This window comes from Hydractinia symbiolongicarpus, chromosome 4 (genome assembly GCF_029227915.1).
Source record: "Hydractinia symbiolongicarpus strain clone_291-10 chromosome 4, HSymV2.1, whole genome shotgun sequence".
NCBI classification, from domain to species: domain Eukaryota; kingdom Metazoa; phylum Cnidaria; class Hydrozoa; order Anthoathecata; family Hydractiniidae; genus Hydractinia; species Hydractinia symbiolongicarpus.
This window is the reverse complement of record NC_079878.1, coordinates 5,348,879-5,374,315: the sequence shown is the minus strand read 5'-3', so window position 1 is coordinate 5,374,315 and position 25,437 is coordinate 5,348,879. Positions and strand designations below refer to the sequence as shown.

Sequence of the window (25,437 nt, the reverse complement as noted above, 5' to 3'; positions counted from 1 at the left end):
ACCATAGTGAAGAGTTTCGTAGGGAGTATAGTCTTTTTTTTAAAACAAAAGCTTTTTGCAACTTCAGTCCTGTTTTTAAGACGTTGATAGCTAACACAGCCTTACAGTCAACTATATCCTTCTCTTTTTATTGAAGACGTACCTTATAAAAATTTATTCTTTTATTTACTGAAGTCCTGGCAAGAAGAAAACCATTTTATAGAGTTGTCCCTCCTGATTGCGTTTGTAAATAATAATGGGGTACCATCGAGCTGGGTAGATGGTTTATATTTTAAAGATAAGCATTAAACTTTTTCAGAGTGCCAGCTACTCAGCCACGATATTTTTTATAGAATTTTAAATTTACATGTTTGACTGTATGAGGGGAATTTAAAACGAATATTTCTAAGCAGATCGATCATACATGAACATCAAAAACGCGATTCTGGATTAGGTATAATGTATTAAAAATATAAAAACATAGTACGCGATTCTGCAATCGTAATTGTCCATCATATACTAAAACAAAAGGGTTTTACATGTATACTTAATAACCAGGAAAGACGTTCTCTACAATGTTGGGAAAGATTCCGATTTTGTCTCTACTAATATTACTGAAACTTCGCTATTCGCAATTAAATGTAGTTAATCGCAAAAGATAAGATCTGCAAAAATTTCTTCATGTTATTTTCAGGATATACTCACTTATTTTTATTTGTACGTCATGGAACGTGCACCAGATTTCGAGTGAACTTTCGTACGAACAACTTTCCCCTGAAAAAATTACCAAGACATTAGTACAGCAGTAAACGTTTACCAGATCTTAAAAAGTATTAGAACCTACAAATTTTGGTTCTTCCGTTACTTCGATTACTTCCATCGGCGTTAAGGTTTTGCCAGCTTTAAAAAAAATAACATTTCGTTCACAACACACTCCCCATCTAATAATTCAAATGTTCAAAGAAAAAAATGCAAACCGCTAGTATTTGAAGTAATAATTTAAGTATGCTGTATTTCAGAGCATAATCTCGAACTCTTTTTACTCTTAAATTAAAACACCTTCCAGAATTTTGAAAGCAAGCGCAGTTAAGGCTACCATTTTCTATAAAAATACGGAAACTGTGCCTGTTTGAAACAAGCAAAGTCGATTATATTTTTCTTTAAAAATGGAAATTTGGCTTTAAGAAGATTTGTTTCATACACTCTTCATCTCAAATGGTATAAAAAAAAACTCAAGTCGCTCTGCATATAGAAAAAATGTCTCGATTGATTTACGAACTTGACTTAACAATACTGAATACTCAATATTAATACATACACGTAAATTTCTTTAAATCGCTTTTCGAATAATTAAAAGGCACATAGTCTGATGACCTCTTTACTGTTTTGTCGTATGTTACTTTCTCAACCGGTTTTTGCGTCGATGTAATATCTGAATTCTGTTTATGTTTTTTCTTCTTTGGCAGCTAAAAAAAAAGAATTAGATCATACAACTTAATTAAGACACCTGCATAAAACCATCGCCTGGATTTTTATGAAATTAAAAATGTTTTACTTTATAAAGTCAGAATTAGTATCAAGGAAGAATGCCTCCTGTTTAACGCAACTTTGCATGCATGCTTTCAAAAGATGCATGATACGTGCTGTCCAAAACCATGCTCACACGTAGCGGATAGAAATATTAAGAGAAATTAGTCCGAATTATAATAAGGTGAAAATATTAAGGCTGCAATTTTGTTTTGCTATTTCCGTCTACACGATGCGCTTGTAGCATGAGAGCAAAGCCATACAGAATCATTTGCATATCGGGTAGGTTTGGTTTTATGTAAAATTCGTTTCGATCCGCGTGCAAACAAAACCATTATGCGCAAATAATAGTGCTTTTAAAATAACAAGACGAACAGAAAAGCAAGGAATGATAATTTACCATTTCTCTCAAAGTTTGTTCTTCGGATGTAATCATCTCATTCGACTTCCTTTTTTCTTTTTTTGGAATTTCTGAGAAACAAAACAAAGAACGTTTATATAGAACCTTACTTTCTTAAAACTACACGATTTTCAAGTTTTCCGCGAATTAAAGCTGTATTTCTTATTAGGATGAGTCAATAAAGGTTGTTACTAATAACTGCATTTTGCTTAAACATATCTTTTCCACGTGATTTGAGCCATGTGATCCGAACCACGTCATTTGAACCACGTCATCTGGAACCACGTGATCTTTACCACGTGATCATAACCACGTCATCTGGACACAGAAATCAAACGCAGGCGTGCATTATAATTAAAAGAACTGTTCTGTTTTATTTCAGAACACTCCATAATGAATTATTTTCTGAAGCTTGTCATTTAATGTTATCACATATCAAACCTTTATACCTTTTACAAGAATTAATTCCTCGTTCTGCTCAACTAATTTTTCCTTGCTAGCCGTCTGCCATGTTTGATTAATCTAGAAAGCACAAGTGCAGATTTATGTATCGTGTGAATCGTCTGTACTTTTGCTTCTAGCAACATGGCGCATGTAAGCGAAAGAACAGACCTCGTCATGGCGTGAAAAATACATTCTGTAAATACTTACAACGTTGGGATTGACAGCTTCCTTGCCTGTGTTGGGTAAATACTAAAAAAACAAGTAACATAAGAAAACAGAATCTTGAAATCTTAAAGCAAGCTTACATTATACTTTCTTTTACCCTTACCATTTCAAACGGACTTCTAAGCACTGATATTATTTCTTTTGCTTTTCTTTTCCCTTCGGTGATTTCTAAATGCTCCTAAAAATGGTTTGAAACATTTTGTATTTATTCATTTATTTATTGCACGTTTAAAACATACGTAAGACGAAGATGTACGTTGAATGTGATTCTCCTCTCTTCTCAAATAAAATGTAAGCTTTAAAAATTAAAGGTAAAGGCAAACTAATTAAATGAAAAATATATGATATATATAACTAAATACATGAAAAGGAATTAAATAATGCATTTGTTAGTTTAATCTGTTATGCTGAGCGTTTTTACATGATCATACTCCAACTATATGATCTTGGGTTTATAAAAACAAAAGAAAGGTACCTTTACCATTTCTTCAAATGCAGTTAACGATGGCTTCTTTATGGTGACAGGAGGTCCAGTGATATTGTATATTTCAAAACCGGTTTTGGTGTGAAACACAGAAGAATCAACTAGACAAGAACAACAGAGATCAAATCAACAACCAGCTGTTAGAGAACATAAAGAATATACAGTTGAGATACTTTAGCATTCAGTGTTTTGGTTCCAACAGCCTATTTATACGCCGTACTACGTCATGCCTAGCTCAGATAATCTTAAGCCTAACTGCTGTTTAACAAAGGCGTGGAGAAATCTTTGCCAAGCCCTCCTTAGAGGCATTAAAACATTCAACATTATGTTATGAGACAAAGATGATCAGGATGTTAAGTAACTTTCATACAAAAAGTTTCAAAGAGACCTTCTTACAACGTATAACAAACAGGTGTTACTCACATTTTGTTTGAAGAACGTCTGTAGCGTCAGTCTATAAAATAAACCTCGAGTTAATATTAAATCGAAAGTAAGATTCAATTAAGATGAAGAAATAAAGCACACACCTGCTCCCTATGTTCCGTTGTTTCGGTCATAACTGGCCGTGTCTACATATCCAAACAAAAGTCAATTATTGAGGTTAGAGACATTATACATCGAATTTTAGACTGCTAATGGCCGCAAATATATGACAAAACAACTTTTAATATTTTTTTATCACAAATAAGTGGCAGCGGGAATTGAGGGAGTATTGATACCTTAACTGGATCAAATTCTCTAGCCTGTAAAACCAGTTGGTGTATATCCATTACTCTTTGCTTCACTAATGGAGGGACAGGATTGCAGCATGCTATTACTCCAGGTGGTTCCCTTAAAGAAAAAACAGGTTTTAAAATAACTTCAGGATATTCAAAATTAAAGTAAACTCTGATAAAACAAAAAAAAATGACTAATGATTATGCATGTATAAAAAAGGGAGATATGAAGTGGTGCCCTTCGAAAAAAAATGACAAGATTTTGGAATGACTTCTGAGAAAACGTGAAACAAACGAAGGGTTACGCACATAGAGATGTAAAAGGAAACAAAACAAGAAATACTTTGGTAAATTTTCTGCAATTTGAAACATCATGTGATTCGGCAAAGTGTAACTGAAAAAGAAAATAATATTTAAAGCTGGAGATAAATCTAAATTAGAAATGAACCAATCAAAAATTTGAAATTACATAGTAGCAAAGAAAAATTACCCATAACTCTCATCTTCTTCGCGAGCAGTTTTGTCACGCCAGCCATAAACAAGTCTTAAGCACTCAAGCTAAAACACACGTAAGAGGAAATCACATAAAAACTACTATGTTTTCTATGTACAGCACAATGTCACAATAAACCTAGCAGAATTAAGCCGGTTACACAACATTCGACATAGTTATACGAAATATGTTTTTAAAACTCTACACAAACACTCCTTCGTTACAAAAAAAGCTCTATATTCAAACCTGTTTCGGGTTCAATCTTCCTCTATATTTCTGGTACACGGCAAAATGAGAATCAGGAAAGAACATGGGCTTGTGATAAATCTAAAAAAGAAACAAATTCGTTTTAAAAACTATAGTTACTATTTTTCTGTAAAATACTTTGTTTCAATTGTGTTTCGGTTAGTTTGAACACTCGTGGCCACATCGTCTCTCTTAGGTTACAGATGAACTATACAGTTGCTGAAAAAACATGTTGTGGGAAAACATGCTGCTTTATAGCTGTTAACAATACATCTTTTCTTTGATGCACTTTTCGTTAATTGTATATCACATAAAATGGATGAATATTAAATTCCTGACAAATTATGTCGCATTTTGAAATTGACAATTACAAAATAAGCCTTCATGATTTAAATTTTCAGGTCATTCTTCATCTCTCGTTATAAACCTAGGGTGTGAAAGTACAGCCTATAAATTAGGACTTTAATGATAATTATCCCTGCAAAAATGGTACCCCTAGAGTTGTAATTGTGTGAAGAATTTAAGCACATCCGGTAATTTATCCATTTAACCATGAAATAACAAAAATTAATGAAGAAACCTATAAAATACCGGAAAGAGGTAGTAAACGCAAAATATCACAAACCGTAGAACAAATAGCAGAACTTTTCGAATAAACGCTTCTCAGCAGGTTCTTCATTTCGTTGCCATGTGAGATCAGCTTATTTCGTAACACATCATAAATATAAAGCAGATAGTGGGTATCCTCACGTGCATATCTGATCATCTCATCTGGCAGCGGTCTGTAAACAAAAACATTATCGTTGCATCGCTAGGAATATTTAAGTCTAGTCACAACTCTTATCTTATAAAAAAAATAAAAACTATTACGTGCAAATAGGCACCGATGTACTAGCTACCTTCATTGACAAATTCATATTTTAGTCGCATTTTCTTATTCATAAATATGTCTAATTATTACTTCATTGGATGGTTTTTCGACCAATTTGTTTGCATTGCGATATTTGTTGATCAGGGTATATGAAAACCAACTTATACCCTCCCACTGCACAAATGAAATATTTAACGTTAACAAAAAACTATTGTACTAATGGATGAAACTCGAAGAGAGGATGAAAAATGGTATTATGTAGCAAATTTACGAGTTGCATTACAAAGTCTGTTGTGGAGGTACCAAAAGGGGCACAACAACTTTCAGTAATGTTTTTTTATATACTTTCTTGCATAAGTGGTTTTTATTTCCAGGTTGTTGGCTATCGTGATTACAATATTACACGGTAGAAATAAGATGCATGATATAGGTTATCTACACCTCTACTCAGAAAAGGTAACCAGACATTGCTTTATACAGCATAGGAATACCATAGACACTAAGGTAATTTAATACTCAAACACAGAAGATTTACGATAATAGTAAAAAATTAGGTGGGAGCCTCGGTGTTGAAACGCCAGGTTAACTGTGTTACCCAGCCTGTGTGCCACACATTCAGATTGAGCGCTCTAGTACAGGTATGCAGTATGTCTTAACTCGAGCACGCACACACATTATTATAAAAACACAGATTTACAACCTGTTTTAACCCATTTTAAAGTTCAAAAATTAATCATAACACTGAGCTGAGCACTTAGTACAGGTAAACCATCTTGCATATCTGTATACAAGTAGTATCCTTTTCCAAAAAACTTTATTGCATCTTCAGTAAAAAACCTAGATAGATAGCCAGTTAGGGCTGAACTTAAGCATGCTCCCTCAAAATCTACGTTTGTAGCCAATATCTTAAAATGGCTTTAATATTTAAACATAGCTAGAAAATATGACAATATTTTTACATGAAAAACATATAAAAAGCAAAATACAAAGCTTTTAGAAAAGAAAAAGGTGTTAGTGATAATTGTTAATGGAAAAACATTTTCACATGTTTATAGGCTAAGCTAGCGTGATTTTATTCAATTTTACAAGTTCCATTCTGTAATATACAACCATTGTAAAAGTTCAACTTATGAAGCCTTCTTTACTGAACAAAAAATAGCTAAAAATACATTTTTAACTTTCACTATGCATCATATTTTGTTTCGCAGTCAAGCTATTACACTATAAGTCTGTATATTATGACCTTTTTTTAACCGTCAAATTATTTTAATAAACATTGTTATCTATTTCTAACAAATTCATAGTACTGCAAGCTCTTGTAGTAAATACAGTTATAAAAAATCAGCCATTTTTTAGAGTATGTTGTCAGTTTAATTTCTTTTACCGTAATTAAAAAAACATGGTGTGAAATATTGCACTTGTATTAAAGAAATTTGATGAAAAGATGTACAAGCTGCACCCTTATCACACACATTCACACATATAGTTTTTAGTTTTTGAGCACTTTATGATTACTTAAACGACCTGGACAGAATGTTGGTTTCTTGTTTAACCAGTACTAAAAAAATAACTTTAGAATGATGAGCTTTAAATCAATCCTTGGTGGAAAAGCGTTTTAATTAAAAAGAATATAAAACTGAAACGATTTTGTCGTATAGACGTGCTTTGTCTAGTCTATCTTTCTCAATTCTCTTAGATATTATAGTTAGTAATTGTTGAGAAAAGTAAATAAAACGAACAAATAATTTATACTTAAAGTAAATACATCAAGTATACCTTATCCTCCAATCAGCCAACTGGAATTGCTTTTGTGCAGTTACATCACAGTACTTATGCAGTAGGTGAGCCAGTGAAAATCGTTCTTCATGTAATGTTCGAGCTGCTTGTCCAGTATCAAACATATTTACAATGTAAACACCAAAATCACGTTGCAACCAACCAATATCCATGTCTGCACCATGAAGTACCTGCACAAAAAAAAATTATGCGAAGGAAACAAATAAGAGAAGCTGTAGTTTAGTTTACTCAGTAACAGTAAGGGATTGAATGTTGCGATTCATCAAACTAGGCTGGTTACCTTCTCAAATAAACAAAAACAAAACAGATAAATATCTTGCACATTCAATATACAGTATTTTAATAATGAACAAATTTTTCTAAGGTTTGAAACATTTTATTTCCTTCAAACTTGTGCAAAAATAAGCACTAGTGAGTGCTCATCTGACAGTTGTTCTGAAAACAAAGCAGTTTTGGGCTGATTTGGACAAAAAATACTATCAGGTAGGTATTTTCCATATGTTCCAATTAATGATATCTCAATAAACAGAGTAATTTTTATTTAAAAATGTTATTGTAAAAAAATGTCATTGGTATGTCAAACTGTTTTTTTATATTCACTGTGCAAAGTTTTTGTGAAAGCCACCACATGATTCCAAACATACTGTAAAGCCTTTCGGAAGGCAAGGTAAATTAATTTTTCTTTTAACATAGAAAAACTACAACCTCCATATAAAAAACTATACATATAAAGTCTGTTGAAGTACTCTCTCTGACTACTATCTCTGATTATAAAAACTGGTTATTCTTACTTTAACAATGGCCGGATCAGTGAAGACCTCATTAAGTACATGTAACTCGTCTCGAAGCTTTAATGTATCCACAATGAAGTCTTCTGTACGCGTTGAAAGTTGCATCAAACATACAAAACCTTGGAATGAACGGTAGGAGTGATGCTAAAACACAAACATAAATGGTCATTTGAATTTCTTTTAATGAAATATTCTTAGTAACACATTTTTTGCTCCTACCTCTAAATCAATGGCAATTTCTTTGGCCTGCTTCAGTTTATTCATCATATCATCTAACAGCACTTGTGAATCAACATAGGAGAGAGACATTTCTTGTATTTGCGAATATACCTACAACAAAAACCAAAATTATTTTGGATGCAAGGAATGCAAGAAAAAATTTTATGTGAAACACACTTTTTATAAGCAACTGAGTTGTTTAAGACTGAGGTTTAGCTCTGAATTGTTGTAAAGTACCTAAATAATGTTATACACAATCTAAATACAATTCTTTAAAAGAATGATTGTGTGATAAATGATAATATAAAACAAGTTTCGGCAACTTCTTCTACATGTTGCTTTCAACCCGAGCCCACAATAAACTGATTTATTTTTACGTATATAATAGTCTTCCCATTTGAACAGCTGCTGTCAATCCTTTTAACATCATGCTGTGATTTTACCTGTGGAGGCGTTTCTTCTAACTGCCAATCATTCAGTTCGAAGTGTGAAATCTCGTATACATATGGATGACTAACAAACAAACAAACAAATCAACAAATCACAATAAATATTAAATATTGTGAATTTTATTATGAAGTCCAGAATATTATGAACTCTAGATTGGGCAAAGAAATACTGCCACAACTTTACTGTATTTGCTTGAATGATAATCTCTTCAAAGCTCCCAAATAAAAACACCTTTGAGAAACAATTTTTTATATATAGATTGTTTGTCATAAGAATAAGAATTGCCAAAATTTCTAAAATATGATGTGAAATCGAATGTTAAAAAAGGGAATTCCACACAATTTTAAGTTATTATATTTGCACAACATTAGAAACAAACTTGGTGAAAACTTTAAGATTTAAACCTTTTTTTCATGAGATATTTCTGATGTGCTGTAAAACGACAAACTTCAAAATAATGTTGGTACTATATTCAAACTTAGGATTCAAACATCTCTATGACTTTTAAACAGGTATTACTGGTGCATTAACCCCTTGTTGCATAATAATCTATTCCTCTTTTAGCTAGACATTTTTTCTAATTCAATTACCCAGGTTTTTTCTCAAAATTCCAAGGATTCTTCATAGTAAGCTTCTTTTTTCCAGAATTTTGTGGAATTCCCAGAGCCACAGTGACCATTATTTTATCACTTACTTTATATTATCATATTTCTCCCCCCCTATCCTTTGCTGGTGTATAAAGTCAGCAACTACATCATCTGTTTCCATTGCATCATCTATATACAAAAAAAATCATGCTTATAGAAAAGTGAAAAACTAATAAAAGCGCTTGACACTGCACCTAACATGAGTTAAACAAAGTGATAAGACAAGCTACGATCAGATTAACAGAATAGGTAAACATCTGCTATATTATATATTTCTAATTATTTTTAACTTTATATATTTGGTTAGTAACTCAATTTTTTGTCAAACTTGCAAGCAATGGGTACATAAGAAGTGCAGTAGTATTGGTGGAAGGTTAAGAGCTGACATTCAGTTTGCATGCAAGCGTTGCAAAGGTGAGATTAGAGAGAATGAAGTATTTCCAGCTTCAATGATGTACAACAGTGGCTCGTTAGAGATAGTTGAGAACTTCTGTTACCTAGGTGATATGTTGGGCAGTGAAGGGGGTGTTGGAAGAAGTGTTACTTGCAGGATAGGTTCTGCTTGGAAAAAGTTCAGAGAGTTACTTCCTTTGTTGACTAGCAGAGTCTTGTCAATTGAGCTAAGAGGTAGGTTGCATGAGGCCTGTGTAAGAAGTGTTATGTTGTAGGGTAGTGAGACATGGGCAGTGAAGCAGGAAGATCTTGACCGTTTAGAAAGGAATGATACGAGAATGGTTAGGTGGATGTGTAACACCAGTCTGAGAGACAGAAAGAATTCAGATGAGCTAAGAAGCAGGCTAAGTATCCGTAGAATAGATGTTATCCAGATAAGAAGATTGAATTGGCTGGGGCACTTGGAAAGAATGGAGGGGGATAATTGGGTAAGAAAGTGCAGAGACTTTATAGTTCCTGGGGTAAAGCCCAGAGGCAGACCGAGAAAGACTTGGCAGGAGGTTATAAGGACAGACTTGATACAGAGGAAGTTGAGTTTACATCTAACACAGTCTAGATCAGATTGGAAGAAGGTCATTAATATACACCATCCAACCCATGCTAGCATTGAAAACGGACGTTAAGCCGGGAATAATGATGATGATGATGATATTTAAGTTCTCTAATTCATTAACACCACTATTAAATTAAGCACATAACCACCATTACATATGAATAAATACTTGTTTCTATAACACTTATTTATATTATTCTTATAAAAAGAATGGTTAACAACTTACATTCCAGTTCTTTTACTGCATTTGGTTTACTTTTCAAGTATGGCATGAAGGGTGTATTGGAGTTATCAATCTTATCTAACCATTTTAACTGTGGTCTCTCTATATTTTTTGCCATTAGAAGTTTGTAGGTAGATTGTCTATTTCCACCAGATTCGCCCTAAAAATGACAGATGGGATGGCAACTTGAAACAAAATCGATTTATTACATTCCATATTTAAAATATTGTATTTGTCAATTTACCTGTCTTTTATTCCAACTTGACACAATAGGAGTGCTCTGTTTCATGGAAGGAGGTAATATGGGTTTGTCATTTTTCTTTAGACCAGAAGCCTCATCAAGAAGGGATCCCTTTGAATAATGAAATAAGTAGTAGAAAGTACAACTTATTTTTTAAAACATATAACAACGTATATTTGAAAATATTTTATCTGAGTATTTATATATATTTATATATTATTATTTATCTTTTTGAAAAATAACATCCTCCTTCATAGACTCTGCAATGCAATGTACTTGGTAATGCAACTTATCAAACCTTTAAAATATCTGAAGTACTGGAAATGGTTTTTAACAGACTTCATAGGCCTGGATGTTAACAGAAGTAGTGAAGTATGGTGTATTCCACCAGCGACTAGAGTGCCGCAAACATGCCACTTTACAAAAATGATGTGCTTAGATCATTATAAAATCTTATTCAGTTCAAAACAATACAATGCAATAATTTGACAGATTACTAAAATTTTTATCAGAATAAATATATGCAAAAATTAGTTATATTAATTATATAATAGATTAGATTACCTTTTCCACTGTAGTAATCAACTGTTTTATAACAGCAGTCATTTTAAAGATTCTTTTTTTGGTAGAAATATTCCTATATTTTAAGGTTCTAAATTTCAAGACTGAAATTTTTATTTTTAGAATTATGTTCATAAAACAAAAAACAAAAAAAAACTGTTGACTTGAGCTTTCTTAAAGGTATTTTAGCTTCTCAGAGACCCAGCGACAAAATATAATTCCTATATGTGGTTTCGGATGAAATATTTGTAAAATTTGTGAGCCTAAAAATTTTATGTTCTTCAAGTGTTCCTAAATTTTAGCCAAATGTAAGTTTTGTAAACATTTTTTATAAGAAATTTATTTCTTATAAAAAATGTTTTGAAGAAAAAAACAATTTTTAATACTTTAATGACTATAAGTCAATTTTTTGAGTTACTAATTATAACCACTCACCACATTTTCTAACATTATATCATTTGCATCAACAAGTCTTTCAAAACGCTCCTCAACATCTTTAACTGAAGTTGTTCCTGATGACCAAGCACATTGAACTGCATGATGGCGGAACAATTCACCAATACTATAATTTATACATAATAGCATATGAGTGTCACATCACAAAAATAGACATATTATTTTGACCTGACTTATCACTTTTGTTTTTGTGATTTTGAAAACTGAAAAATTTTCTGGTCACTCCCACCACCGCCTCCATTTTATACTTTGTTCAGTTATAAAAACTTGAAATTTATTTAGTGAGCATCTAGGAACAAAATCCAAATGCTTCCATTTTTCATTTCTTTGATATTTAAATTGAATGTAGATTTTTGAGTAAAAAGAGCACTGAGTGCGTTAAAATGAAAATTACCACAAAAGCATTTCTGCTCTGAAAACACACTTTTTTGGCACATAACCTTTTGGACTCTCAAATAGTATCAATTTTAATTTATTTGTGCACAAAGGCATTATTTTCTTAAAACAATTCTGAAGATGAGTTTTTCTAATAGGTCATATGATCACCTTAATTCCGTAACAAGTATTTCATTTCCTCAAAACTATTATCTTCATATTGTTAAATAAAAATATAAAATCATTGTGAAATGTTGCATTGCAACAACAAACTAAAATTGCATTTTGTTAATTATCGTCCTAGGAAAGATTTCCCTAAACAATTTGCTTCACAATAACGTACAAAGAGAAGTAGACAAATGGTCCAAAAAGGTTATTTTAACTTTTACTTACTTGTTCACTACACGTGCTCCTTGCTCCGTGGAATATTCTCGAAAGTCTGGGAAACTATTCCAGTAATCAAAATCCTCTGATAGACCTGCCAAAGCATTAGCACGTTGTGTAGCATACACTACCTTTTGTAAAACAGTCTAAATACAATAAAATAAAATGTATGACAACTGAAATTAACTATATGTCACAGTGCGAAGTCTTTATGCTGCTTGCTTTTGGCAAAGAATAATTTGCCAAACATCATGGTTAAAACCCCATCCCCACCAAACACCTAAAATACATTTTAAAAAAATCATATTCCACCCTTTCCTAAGAGTTTTGCGATTATCCTTCTAAACAAGGGCTACAACCCACTACAAAACAACAGGAAACCACAGGGGATTTTCTTTGGCACCATAGTTTACTGGTTATCACTCTTGTACTTTGTACGGGAGACTGGGGTTTGATTCCCCTTGGCGGCGATTCAATATAGGCAACTAAATGTTACCATAGCTCTGGGTTAACCCAAGCCATGTGAGGAAAATTGGGAATATGGCACACTGTGTGGGCGTTGGATGTTGCAGGGAGTTGTCTGGCAGTGCGTTGACCCTCTAATTAAGTTTGTGTAGCTCAAAGAATACTGCAGGACTACCCATCAAAGCCATGGCGCCGTAGATTAGTGGTTATAGCTCTCGTACTCTGTGCGAGAGACCGGGGTTCGATTCCTCTTGACGGTGATTCAACATGGGCGAGTGAATGTTACCATAGCCCCGGGTTAACCCAAGCCATGTGAGGGAAATTGGGAAGATGGCACACTGTGTGGGCCGTTGGATGTTGCCGGGAGTTGTCTGGTAGAGCGTGGGCTCTAATTGGGTCTGCGTAGCTCAAAATGAGCATTAAATACTCTAGGACTCTCCATCTACGCCATGGCCCCTCCTGGAAATAATAGACAGGGTATATCCCTCGATATTTGTGAGCCTAGCCATGTAAAATATGCACATCTATCTATCTATCATAAACACAGTTATGTCAACATGTCTATTAATAAAAATTATATAACCAAGCATAACTCATATTGCAGTGTTTATTAGCTATAATGGTTTATTTTAAACGGGAACAGAGTATCAAGCATTGTATTTCCATGTGAAAGCCTTGCACATAAACTTTCACAAAAAACATATAGGCAGAGACTTATGGCTCGAGATTATGAATAGTTAGGTGCAGAACATTTTACATTTACATGGCCAGACATATAATGATTTAGGACAGGAGCGCATGCAATATTGACTACTACTAGTACAGCTAGCCAAAGAGCATTCGCATTTTAGCACATCAAAAAGCTAGCTATCACATTAACAAAAATTGTTTATGCTTAAGATGGACATGAATGTTTTACCTTTGAAAAATCTTGCAAAGAAGAATGTCCCAACGCAGGAAAGTTTCCTTCTTCTGCAGTGGTAGAATTTGTTTTCGTCGCATCCATGCTTTCCTTTTTTTCTGTAGTACTTTCGGCTGATGACCAAAAATTTTAGATTGGCTTTACCGCAGGCGGGAGGGTCAAAACATTGCTGAAAAAAGATTTGTCCCCGAACCCAGATTCATTCTCTTTGAAGTTATGCAACCTCGTTTTCCCCAGCAACCTCGATCCCAGGACCAGTTGTCTCATTTTTATATCGGATGTTAAGACGAGCATGTTATTCGATTTCGATTTCGATCGATTTTGGCACAAACTGTGGTAGTTTTTATTTTCGATCGATTGATCGAAAAATCGATCGATTTTCGATCGATTTCACTCTCCGGTGAAATAAGTATCGTATGTTGAAAAAGAGATGACCTAAGAAACAAGGACATCGACAGACCAGGCTTTGTTTCTTATACCGCTTCCTGATCGGGTTGTGAAATTGATCCATGATAGAATCAAAGCTACGGGACCTGGTGTTAGCGGTTGGCCATTATTTAACGGGTCTGCCTATTGACCCACCGAATATTTTCTATGCGGAACTAAAAGATATTCCAAAACAGTGCGTAAGCTAAAACAACGGTGCTGAAGCAGTCTAACGCCTGCTACGTAATCAATTAGGCAAACTCACAGGAGTATGCGGACAACGCAGTAATTAAAAATAGCACAAGTGCACTACCACAGTTTGTGCCAAATGCAAAAACAAAGGGCTGGGTGAATTAAAATTAAAATAACCAAAGATTATGTTTGGCTCTGTTGCCATCCTAATTTTTCACCAATTGTTTGACTCAATACTTGGAAATTGGGTTGTGAAAAATGACTAGAGTGATATTTCACACTGTGGTTATTTTAAAACGGAGGCCTCGCCCAGGCTATGGATAGTGAGTACATCGGTGTATCAAATGCTTGCTGCGATTGTGTTGCTAACATTTGTCCATATCAACATTAAACATAACTGTGTTGATATTTGTTAGGCTAGCTTGTAATTTTTTGTCATTTTTTTTTAATTTGCTGCAATAGTTTTTTTAAACGCCATACCTTCTCTTGCGATGTGAAGCATTTAGTTATCAGTACTACATGTCCGCCCGATCGATTTTCGCATAAATCAAAATAAAAAAAAAACTTCAATGAGAAACAGCATTTATTTCTCCACTTCCTTACATAATAATTTTTAAAAAATACCTTGGTAGGAGTGCGACACTTTAGACCATCAGTACTACTCATGACCGTCTAGATACCCTTCCCCGTCGTAGGTTTTATGATTTTAACGATGTGAACGCCAGAAAACGTTACATGTCAACGATTTTATTCACACCATACCAAATACATTTTTATATTAGTATTATTAAAGCCTATCCTGTATAATGTAGACTAAATATAACGTTTCCAATCAAAACAAATATTAGTTTACTTGCATTCTGAATTGTGAGTACTTTAAATTAAACTTCAACATAATAACACGATTAGAACATAGAAGCAAAGTTTGATGGCCTTTCGAAGCTACTTGTGGAGTACTAATTAATAAATGGTTGATGTTTAATTGTTCATTGTAGTGTGAAGGTGAGGTATTTTTTTGCTTAGTTAACTTTGACAATGAAGATGTAGATAAGGATATCCTCGTCGGTAAAACACTAACATGTGTGTATGACGCACTTTGACAAGGATTATTAACATAGGTGACGCGCTTTACCGGGGAGGTAAACAAACTCAAACTTAATAAGAAAACAAAATAAAAACAAAATAAAAAAAACATTGCCTGTAGACTAAGTGCAACCGTTGAACCGAAACTTGCTTTAGTTGTAACATGCCTTTCAGAAACATTAAGCATGTTAATATGTTCCGGTTTAAACCTCTCAAAATCGAAAATTACAATCTTGTTTCTTTTTATTAAGATTTGTTTCGAAAGGTCAAATTCCTCAAATATTGTTTTAACAGTTTTTTTCAATTTAAGCCGTATTTTTTGCCAGCAAATATTGTACCTGACATTTACTCAACGAATTTGACGAAGAACGCATGTTGTAGGTGAAAGCTATTTTCGTAATTAGGGACTCCAATATTAGCAAAGCCATTGAAATTTAGTTGTGACATTTAAAATAGAGGTAAAAATAAAGAATTAATTTTTACGAAAACTTTGTTTTTAAGTAAAAAAAACATTGTAAAGTCATTTTAACTTTAATGATTAACGATACCAGATGATAGGATTCGCATTATTGAATTTGTTTTTCTTTTCTAGCAGCAAAATAGATAAAATGGCAATAAATAATCATGTCACCATTGACAAAATGCTTACCCATGTGGGTGAGTTTGGTTTGTTCCAATGGTTGTTAAATGCAATGTTTTGTGTGATGGTAGTCCCACAGACGTATCAGATATTAATTATGTACTTTGCAGCATTAAATCCTGATTGGCAATGTGTTAATGGTACAGAGTGTCCATACAACGGTACATTACCTAGCAAAAACACCTCACGATGCGACATGCAACGAAGTTCATGGGAATATACAAAACCAAAAGATTATTCCATTGTGACAGAGTTTGATATTAATTGTGGTAAAGAATGGCAAATACATTTAACTTTTTCAATTTTCTTTTTAAGTTGGGGAATAGGAGCAATAGTCTTAGGATATCTTGCAGATAAAACTGGAAGAAAGAGTATCATCTTCCCATCAGTTTCTGTTATTATTATTGCTGGCTTCATCACATCGTTCTCACCCAATATTTACTTATTTATAGTCGCAAGATTCATAGTGGGTTTTTTCACGCCAGGCACTACCGTGCAAGAGTTTGTTTTGCTTAACGAATTTGTTGGCAACAAGTACCGTCCAATTGCAGGAAATATCATGTGGTTGTTTTTTACGCTTGCTTTATGTGTACTTGGTCTGCAAGCTTACTATATTCGACAGTGGAAGTATCTCTTCATAGCATGTACTGCTCCCTACATATTTGTCTTGTTGTTCTACAAATTTGTACCTGAATCCGTTCGATGGCAAAGATTAAACGGTAAAGATGAACAAGTGGCTGAGTGTTTACGTCGTATTGCTAGATGGAACAAGAAAAAAATTCCTGAAGGTGTACAGGTCGAAGGAAAAAGTGGTAATGATATCTCACATCACACCAGCCCTCTTGATCTATTTAAACATCGAAAGATGGCAATTCAAACTCTTGTGCAAGGTTTTGCCTGGCTTGTGAATGCGATGATATACTTTAGTTTATCGTTGGCTGCAGACGGTTTGGGTGGTTCTCTCTATACTAATTATGTGATGCTCAGTGCCATCGAGTTTCCCGCCGCGTTGTTCTGTGCTTATTGCTGTGAAAAGTTTGGACGAAAAAATACTGTTATTTATTCTCTGCTTATTCCTAGCATAACTTGTATAAGCGTTGCGTTCATACCTAGCGATGGAGGAGGACATATTGCTCGAATAATTTTAAGTCTAATTGGCAAGTTTTTTATCTCTTCCAGTTTTGGCGGCATCTATATTTGGTCGGCAGAGATTTATCCCACAAATATTCGAGCAAAGGGGATGGGATTTTTGCAAGTAGCAAGTAGAATAGGAGCTGCTTCATCACCTTGGATTGCGAGAGGATTAAAAGTGCTTCACGAAGCTGTTCCATTTGCTGTCATGGGAGCATTTGGTTTACTTGGAGGGGGCTTTTTGTTTCTTCTACCAGAAACCAAAGGTATGGCAACGAGTGAAAGTGAAGAAGTAGACTATAAAATAATCGAAATGGAAATTAGTATAAAAAACATGACGCAGACAAAAAAATAAGACATTATTGGCTTGGACCAAATGTATAGTTTGAATGTTAAAACTTTCGCGTGGACAAAAACGTTCGCGTAGTTTGTACTTAAATTTGTAGTTGAAGTATACAAGTGACCTTTTTAACAACTTTTTTACTTGAGATTTTTTTAAGGAAGAAGTTGTAGATAGTTAATACTTATCCTTTGTTCTTGCAACTTTTTTCTCCTGGACGGCTTATTTTGTGAAAAACTTTATCTACAACTTTATTAAAATACAGACAGCTAGAAAAGAAGTGTGGCGTTTTTTTTTGAATATATTTTTATGAAAGTAAATACTATATGGGAAATATGCGTACAACAACTCTGATACATTAACTAGTTCTGTACACCCTCATCCCCAGGGTTTTTTGACTTTTTGATATGGAAGATGACGTTGAAAAACATAATATAATATTTTTGGTCGTCTTCTCTTATATTAAAAAGACAAAAAACCCTGGGGAAGAGGATGAAGTTTTGTATACATGCGACTGGTTTTTACTCTTTTTTATTAACTTTATAAGTTTTACAGGCATATGTTCTGAAAATATAAGTAAGAAAAGACAAGAAATTAAAGTTAAAGCACCAAAAATCAAATTTCATATCAAGGAGGTTCATATGCAGTACTTAACCAATATTTTGTCACTTTTTGGTGGAGATAGTAAGAGATAGTAAGTAAGGAGATAGTAAGCGGTTCATATACACGTAGAAGATGACGTTGTAGACAATATTCTAAAGAAACGTTGCATTTCTTAAATGGTGAATTTTTTGCGCGCATAGATGAAAATAAATGTTTACATGGTAGTGTCTTGGAAACTGCTTTGCAGATTAAATATGAGTTGATATTTCTCTACATTATAATACTTGTTTACGTCTGTCTGTCTGCCACGAAAAATGGTACCGCAAGTAGCGAGACGCACGGGCGGTACCATGGCACAGTGATGAACAAAGTAGTTCTTCTACAATATAACTCACACGCATTATACTCACCCGTCATGATCAGAGGTCTGATCGGGGTGAAACACTCCCTGTTGAGAATGAAATACGGATGTGCTATGATAAATATTCACCCATGTATGAAAGTGGATGCTTACAAAATCACGTGTTTCGATTTGACCACCAAATCTTGTGTCAGAACGATAAGGGGGAAAACGATAATTGTTGAATAAACAATGTCTTTTATTTATCTCGTTTGTAAACAAATTAAAATGGTAAGTAATTGTAGGTACAACAAAATGCACTTTTGCTAAAGAAATATTTATTACTAACGTGTCATTAGTGAGAATATGTTTGTGCATTCAATAATACAGAACAAAACACCAATATCAGTGAGAAATGTTTCAAACCGTCTGATAAGTACATACATTATGATTACACGGCTGCATACTTATCATTCTGGAGAGAAAATACTCCGGAATGTAACATGTACACAGGTAAACCATAAGGGCGTTTACGTTAAGTGGAAACTCGAGCGTTGTTTATCATATAACGTCGCGATCCTCAATTCCTTTGTTCACACGACGCCGTTTAAGCGAAATCGCTTCACAATTTTGTATCGAAACGGAAGTATTCCATTTGGCATACCGGATAAACTCTGTCCTAGGTCACCTATCCGGTTCGAAATTTGATTTCTACCCGCAACATGCAAGCTAGTCGAGAAAAGAAGAAGGGGCACTCTCTCTCAAGAAAACAATGTCCACGGTGGTTGCCTTCAATCTAGTTTTTAAGTTACGACCATGATGTTATCACAGCATCAATAAAATTCCCAGGGCTTAATTTTTACTTTCTGATATATGGTCAAAGTAAAAGAAGTATTTCTTTGTTTGTTATTTAACTTTCAAAAAAGACAAATGATTGTTTCGAAAAAAGCATATTAATAAAAAAAGATGGTTTTACGGTATTTAAAAAAATAAATGAAGATGGAAAGCAGCAGAATGAGCATTGCAGATTTTTTTTCAATTATTTCGATTTGTTTTTCGATAACTTCTATTAGGAGTGACCCACAAGTCGATAAGTGTACCGGTGTTAAAGCTTTATCATTTCTTGAATATGATAGTTTAGCAGGCGTCGTTGGAAATCCTACTCCCCTGATCGGGCAAAGAAAAATCATGTTGAGTGTCTTAAGCTTAAAGCATTTTAATGAACTAAAAGTATTGAAATGCTCCATTTAACTTCAAAAATGACAAAAGCGTGAAGTAAATGAGTGCTAAAGTTACAAAGTAATGTATGCGCGCGCATCCTAACAGGCAGACATTACATACTTAATATATTTTCGATTATTTTGGTCTGTTGTTTATATTTTTGCCTGTGCATATGTGTGCGCCAGGTTCGCCATTGTTCTCGAAGCAAAATCAAAACATTACGTCACGCTGCAACTCATCTAACGATCCCCAAACCACCTCTACTGTGAGTGATAAACATTCAAGATGTTAAACTCCCCACACACACTGGAGGAATTGGAAATAGATTAATGTTATTCAACCTTTTGCCTAGCTAAGTTAGGCTGTTATTATCCAGGTAGTAAACTTTAGACCATTGTTCGACGCTATATTATTTTACAAATATGTGAATCATATAGTTCTGGCCCTATTTAAAAATCTACGATTTTGCAATACAGATAAGCAAAAAAATGTTTCATAATAAGTGATCTTTCGAAAAAGCCTCTTATTTTTACCACTTTGCATATAGACGACTTTCATCGTGATGCTTGTTGTTTACAATCCCCTGACCTCTTTGCAAATCTACAGGCGGAAAGCGTTGACCAATCCAGTACAAACTTTATTTGAAAAAACGAGATTAAAAAGGAATAGGTCTGAAAAATGTTGCACAAAAAATGTTTAATTAAAAACTTTTGTGTTCTCGATCCACGTTATCATTTTCCAACTTTTTTATTGGTGTTATTACGTCACCGTGGGTTGGTCCACTTATATTAAAACCTTCTTTGCCATGCCCTGTGACAAGCTAAGTCGAGAAACTGTTGTCGCATTACGATTGTCATATAAAACTTGTGAAAGACTATTAACCGAGCCACAAGGGTAGCTAACGTTCTGACCAAGGGGTTGGGTTTGCTGCTGTTAAAGATTCAAAAAGTAATGTAGCAATTCTAACTGCATCCTAACTTGTTTTTCCAAGTAACCTTTATCCGCCATCATGTTTTCTTATCAAATTTGTCGCATGAATAAAGAAAAACAATGTTTTTGTAATCAATCAATGAAATTGCCGAGTTTAAGCGGAAAACGGCCTGAAAACTTCCGCAAAAACTAATGCTTATTTAACCAAGATGAAAACCAAAAGCGCACACCTTTTGACAATATATGCAGAGAACTTATGGGGAGAGAGGGTGTTTGCTTGAAAATTCACAAAATTCTGCCAGTTGCAACATTAGTAAACAACCATTTCCATATTTATCCTAGGCAAAGGACCTGGGATCTTTGGGTAACTATGTCGTTCTTTTGCCTTTGGTTGCTTAATTACAAAGTGATCGCTTGAATACCATAAATACTTGATCGAAAATTCAAAATTTCAAGCTTTAGAGAAACCGCTCAGGCCTGTGAAAAGTTCGACTCAGCATTGCTAATGATTTGCATGGTCGACCTTATGTGATTCAGAAAGTAGAGGTTTACTATTGTACCATGCCGATCTGAGTTTAAAGCTGTGGACTTATTTTTTTAACTATTGCGCCGTCAAACTCTCCACATATCATAATTAGTCGCGCCTTTCCTGAGTCGTTCAAAGTGGTCGCATTAAATGTGTTCCACTCTTCAACGCTCAACGACTGTTTTTCTTGTAAGTCTGATTGATGATATTTTTGACATCCGATCGAATATCGTAAATCTTCAAGCCCCTTAAAAAATTGCATGATGTTTCCTTTCCGAAAGAGGATAATGGTGTTGATGTTCAGGAAGTTCTATATTGTGGTTGGGAATCTCTCTACTTTCCCTAGGCAAAAAATCAGACGTTTGCAATGTTAACAAAGAAATGCTGTGGTTTGGATTCGTGGAAATTATGGGTTGGTACAGTTCGTAATGTTTGTTGTCTTCTTACATATAATTAAAGTAATATGGATCTGTTTTCTACCGAAGGTAGATGGCTAAGTACGGATCCAGAAGTGTAAGCATAGAGATATAATATTATATCTCTATGGTGTAAGTTGGATTGCTTGTTGAGATCTCCTGGCAAGTAACAAAATTTGATGTGAAAGTGGTTGCTGGTTCTTATGAAAAAAAGTTGTTGTGTAGTCGGTTAAATACTAATACACCATGTTATATCTTACAATCAATCAAGACTTGGCCAGAATGCCAGAATTTAGTTTGACCACGAAATAGAGGCTAGCTAGCAAGTTGAAACAGACCTAGTTTACACTTTCTGATCTTTAAGAAGCATAATTGCTAGCTAATCCATCAAGTAATTCCTGTGAATGATGCGTTGTAATAAAGGATTTGGGCAAAAAATATTATTGCTAGCAGAATAATCTTTTGTTATATTCTGCCGCTATCAGTAGAATAACAAACCAGATTAGTCAGTACAGCCAATAAACTTTGATATAAAGTTAGCTAACAAGCTACAATATATTTGAAGAAAAAAACACTTGCACATAAACCTTTTTTTACTAGCTGGCTAGCAAACTTAATTGACTATAATATTTGCAGGAACAGAAGAGGAACGCCTGAAGAAAACAGAATAGACAGGAGAAAAAGAAAACTTCTGTTTCCATTCTAAAATTTGCCTTTTTGTTCAAAAAATTACACATAATCTTTGAAGAGTATTTTTCAGGGTGAAAATTAAAGAATACGTTAATTTTAGTACTTTTTCTTAAAATTTGAAACTTTAATTTACCTTTTCTTGTTGGCACCATTACCACTCACGTTTGTAAACAGGAAAGACCAAATAATAGAGAATCTAAGAGTACCATATATATATGTATATGTATATATATATTTATATAACTTTTTAAACAAGGAAGCAAACAGAAACATCAAGGTTAAACTTGTGCATTCTCGGATCCGGTTTAACATTATTAAATCTTGAGAAAGAAAATAAAAAACTTTTGAGGAGTGGCATATTCGGATTTATCTGAAAAAAATATCTAGAACAGGTGTAATATTTAACTGCAGTGAACATTTTCACTTTCATGTTTCCAGACATTTTGGTGCTTAATTCAAATATGTTAGTTATTTTCGTTGAAATAATCAGAACATTTAGCTAAAGCATGTTAACCTGGATCCTCAAATTAAAAATATCTGCGAAATATTGGACCATAACACCGCTGCATTCGCGCCATCTTTGTTTTGACAAGTTTGCGCATGCGATTTAAACCGAAAGGTTCTTTAAATGAAATGTACATCTTCTCCCGGGAACAGCAACCGGTTGATGAAATCGAACGTACTTGGAGAAAAAAAAAAGGAAAAAAGTGCAGTTGATTAAAATGGACAAATTAAACCTAAGTGGAAATGACACAAATGGTGTCTGTACAAGGGCAAAGCTGAAAAAGGTACTTGTCTTTGTTTTAAAATTAAATGAACTTATTTCTGCTAATAATTCTTTTTTGCAACAAACCCATCCGCAAAACCTAGGTGAACGAATGTAATTTTAAAAGCACAGAACAAAAAATGAGTATACGTTTATTTGCAAAACTTTTATTTTACCTGAAAAATATATCACTATATCATACAGATACAAACGAAAAGTCCATATACACAGGTTTATTTTGTATTTTCGACAACGTTTTTTTAGAAATCGAATCCTTATGCTTCGAACGTCAATCGAATTGCGGAACAAATTATACGGAGTGTGCAGGATGTTATAAAAGTGTCAAAAAACAATAAATTCAAACAAGATAGCTTAAATATTGTGGATGTAAGGAAAGCATTTGCGTAAATTCTAACAGATTTTAAAAAACGTAATTTATGGATTTTTATTAACCTTTAAGGCAGAAGACTTTGAGGAATTCGAATACAAGACAACTAAGCGGCTAAAAAGTTTGCTGAAATCTCGCAGGCGAAAACAGGTAATTCAGTTTATTTAAGGTGTTATTTTCGCACAAAATACTGCATTATTCTTCTGGTTTAGGAAAATATGGTTGTTCAGTTAAATAAAAATGCAAGCGAGAAGAGCCAATCTGCCAGTACTCACAATGTTGATAGATTTCAGTTTCTACAAGAGAAAAATTCATATTCTCCCATTCGTAAACGCGTGCGTAAAGAACCTTTGACACAACTTCCAACAGTTTTATCTCAAGAAACAACTAAAGAAATGAATAGAGATGACAAAAACAAAGTGATCGTCGATTCAATCAATGTCACTAATTTGACGCAGAACTGTGTTGACATGTCTGTCTTGTGTGATTTTATTGATGGTAACAACGATCAATTAGACGAATGGTTAGAAACTGACAAAGAATTTGATAAAAACTTTAAAATGTGTGAAAACAACAGTGAAAAGAGATCTTCACCATTTTCTAAGGAGTACAAACATCAGGAAGCCTTACAAAACAAAGGGGAGATTTCGCAAAACCAGGAGCAAAAAACTATTAGCGGGTTTACCACAACGCTCGTATCTTCGTCTATTACTGATAAAGGTAAATTAAAAGACGGTCTTTTAGAAACGGAAGAAGAAAGGAAAACGGGAAAAAATAATAGCCTGCTTGACTGTTCGTCTAATAACTCCATCTTCAAACGAACAGAACTGTTACCCACTTGCCTTGCAGGCGTTCACACCATTCAAAATGAGTCTGATAACAGAGAAAACCAAGTAGTGACAATACTCAGTCAGAAAATTTTATCTGAAGATTGGCTTGAAGAATACAAACACGATGAATTTTGGGCGAGATTGAGTCCGTCCCCACAGGACGATTATAGTTTAGAAAATTTTGATCTTGAAGGTCGAGATCTGTTTTGCGTCGATGAAAATTTGATTCTGTAACTTGTTTTGATTCTGTTAACTTAGGCAAGGCAAGTGCTAAAAAATTAAAGAAAGAAGTTCGCAAAGTCACATAAAATGACACTTCTGTAAACTAATGTTGGTTTTTTGCATTTTCATTTGTTCATTGATATGCATTGTTTTGTCTATAGAAATTAACACGTTGGTTGTATTAAAACCTTGTTTTGTGTAAGTTAAAAAAAAGCACAAAAACTTGATCGATTTATCATAATTTAGAACTTGATATATTAACAAAAAGCATTACGACAGAAACACCGAAACAGATGCTATCTCGTCCCCAAGGCTTCGTTTTCGCTTTCTGATATGTGGCTAGCGCAGAAGAAGTAGTAGTAGAAGTAGTTTTATGCAGCTACATATCAAAAAGCGAAAAAAAGCTCTAGGGACGAGATTGCAACAGATGGTCTCCCCCATCGATTATGTTTTCCATGATAGCATCATTCAGCAATTGGGGTGAGTTCACTGACCCTCACTATTATTTAATTTTCCCCGATTAGGTTTTATATTTATTTATTGTACACGATCAAAAGCTCACGAAAGCTCTACTTCGCCTCCTTAAAAAGCCTCCTTAAAGCCAACGTAACAATTATCAGGAGAGGGGGACTCTCATCTAATTCGTAACACAACTGAAGATGGTATAGCGTGCCGTATTGTTCTCCCTGAACGAACACCCACTAAGTGAATGGACGATAAACAGAATACCGATATGTTCTACAAGAAAAGAAACAAGTGTTTAGGGATACT

General features: G+C 34.0%; 3 protein-coding genes across 4 annotated transcripts; 2 read left to right on the top strand and 1 right to left on the bottom strand.

Moving 5' to 3' along the window:
• Positions 1 to 381: 381 nt before the first annotated feature.
• Positions 382 to 14,079, bottom strand: LOC130640903 (exosome component 10-like). 2 transcript variants are annotated; one of them, XM_057447500.1, is made up of 26 exons: positions 13,920 to 14,079; positions 12,545 to 12,681; positions 11,756 to 11,882; positions 10,763 to 10,870; positions 10,522 to 10,678; positions 9,337 to 9,418; positions 8,636 to 8,705; positions 8,193 to 8,303; positions 7,974 to 8,117; positions 7,162 to 7,352; positions 5,140 to 5,296; positions 4,515 to 4,595; positions 4,266 to 4,333; positions 4,119 to 4,169; positions 3,779 to 3,890; positions 3,587 to 3,628; positions 3,483 to 3,513; positions 3,051 to 3,160; positions 2,679 to 2,753; positions 2,558 to 2,599; positions 2,356 to 2,428; positions 1,907 to 1,977; positions 1,298 to 1,445; positions 824 to 879; positions 685 to 753; positions 382 to 498 (listed from the first exon to the last, which is right to left on the bottom strand). In XM_057447500.1, the coding sequence occupies exons 1-25, from the start codon at positions 14,004 to 14,006 to the stop codon at positions 691 to 693; spliced, it is 2,394 nt and encodes a 797-aa protein (XP_057303483.1). In that variant the 5' UTR covers positions 14,007 to 14,079; the 3' UTR covers positions 382 to 498; positions 685 to 690. The 2 variants fall into 2 exon arrangements, with proteins under 2 accessions (XP_057303483.1, XP_057303484.1); XM_057447501.1 differs by having other exon boundaries at positions 3,057 to 3,160.
• Positions 14,080 to 16,172: 2,093 nt separating this feature from the next.
• On the top strand, positions 16,173 to 19,369 carry LOC130642429 (solute carrier family 22 member 15-like). Its single transcript, XM_057449520.1, has one exon. The coding sequence runs from the start codon at positions 16,175 to 16,177 to the stop codon at positions 17,747 to 17,749; it is 1,575 nt and encodes a 524-aa protein (XP_057305503.1). The 5' UTR covers positions 16,173 to 16,174; the 3' UTR covers positions 17,750 to 19,369.
• A 3,787-nt stretch (positions 19,370 to 23,156) lies between these two features.
• On the top strand, positions 23,157 to 24,766 carry LOC130640901 (uncharacterized). The gene is made up of 4 exons (XM_057447498.1): positions 23,157 to 23,248; positions 23,491 to 23,613; positions 23,687 to 23,764; positions 23,827 to 24,766. The coding sequence occupies exons 1-4, from the start codon at positions 23,183 to 23,185 to the stop codon at positions 24,676 to 24,678; spliced, it is 1,119 nt and encodes a 372-aa protein (XP_057303481.1). The 5' UTR covers positions 23,157 to 23,182; the 3' UTR covers positions 24,679 to 24,766.
• Positions 24,767 to 25,437: the final 671 nt, after the last annotated feature.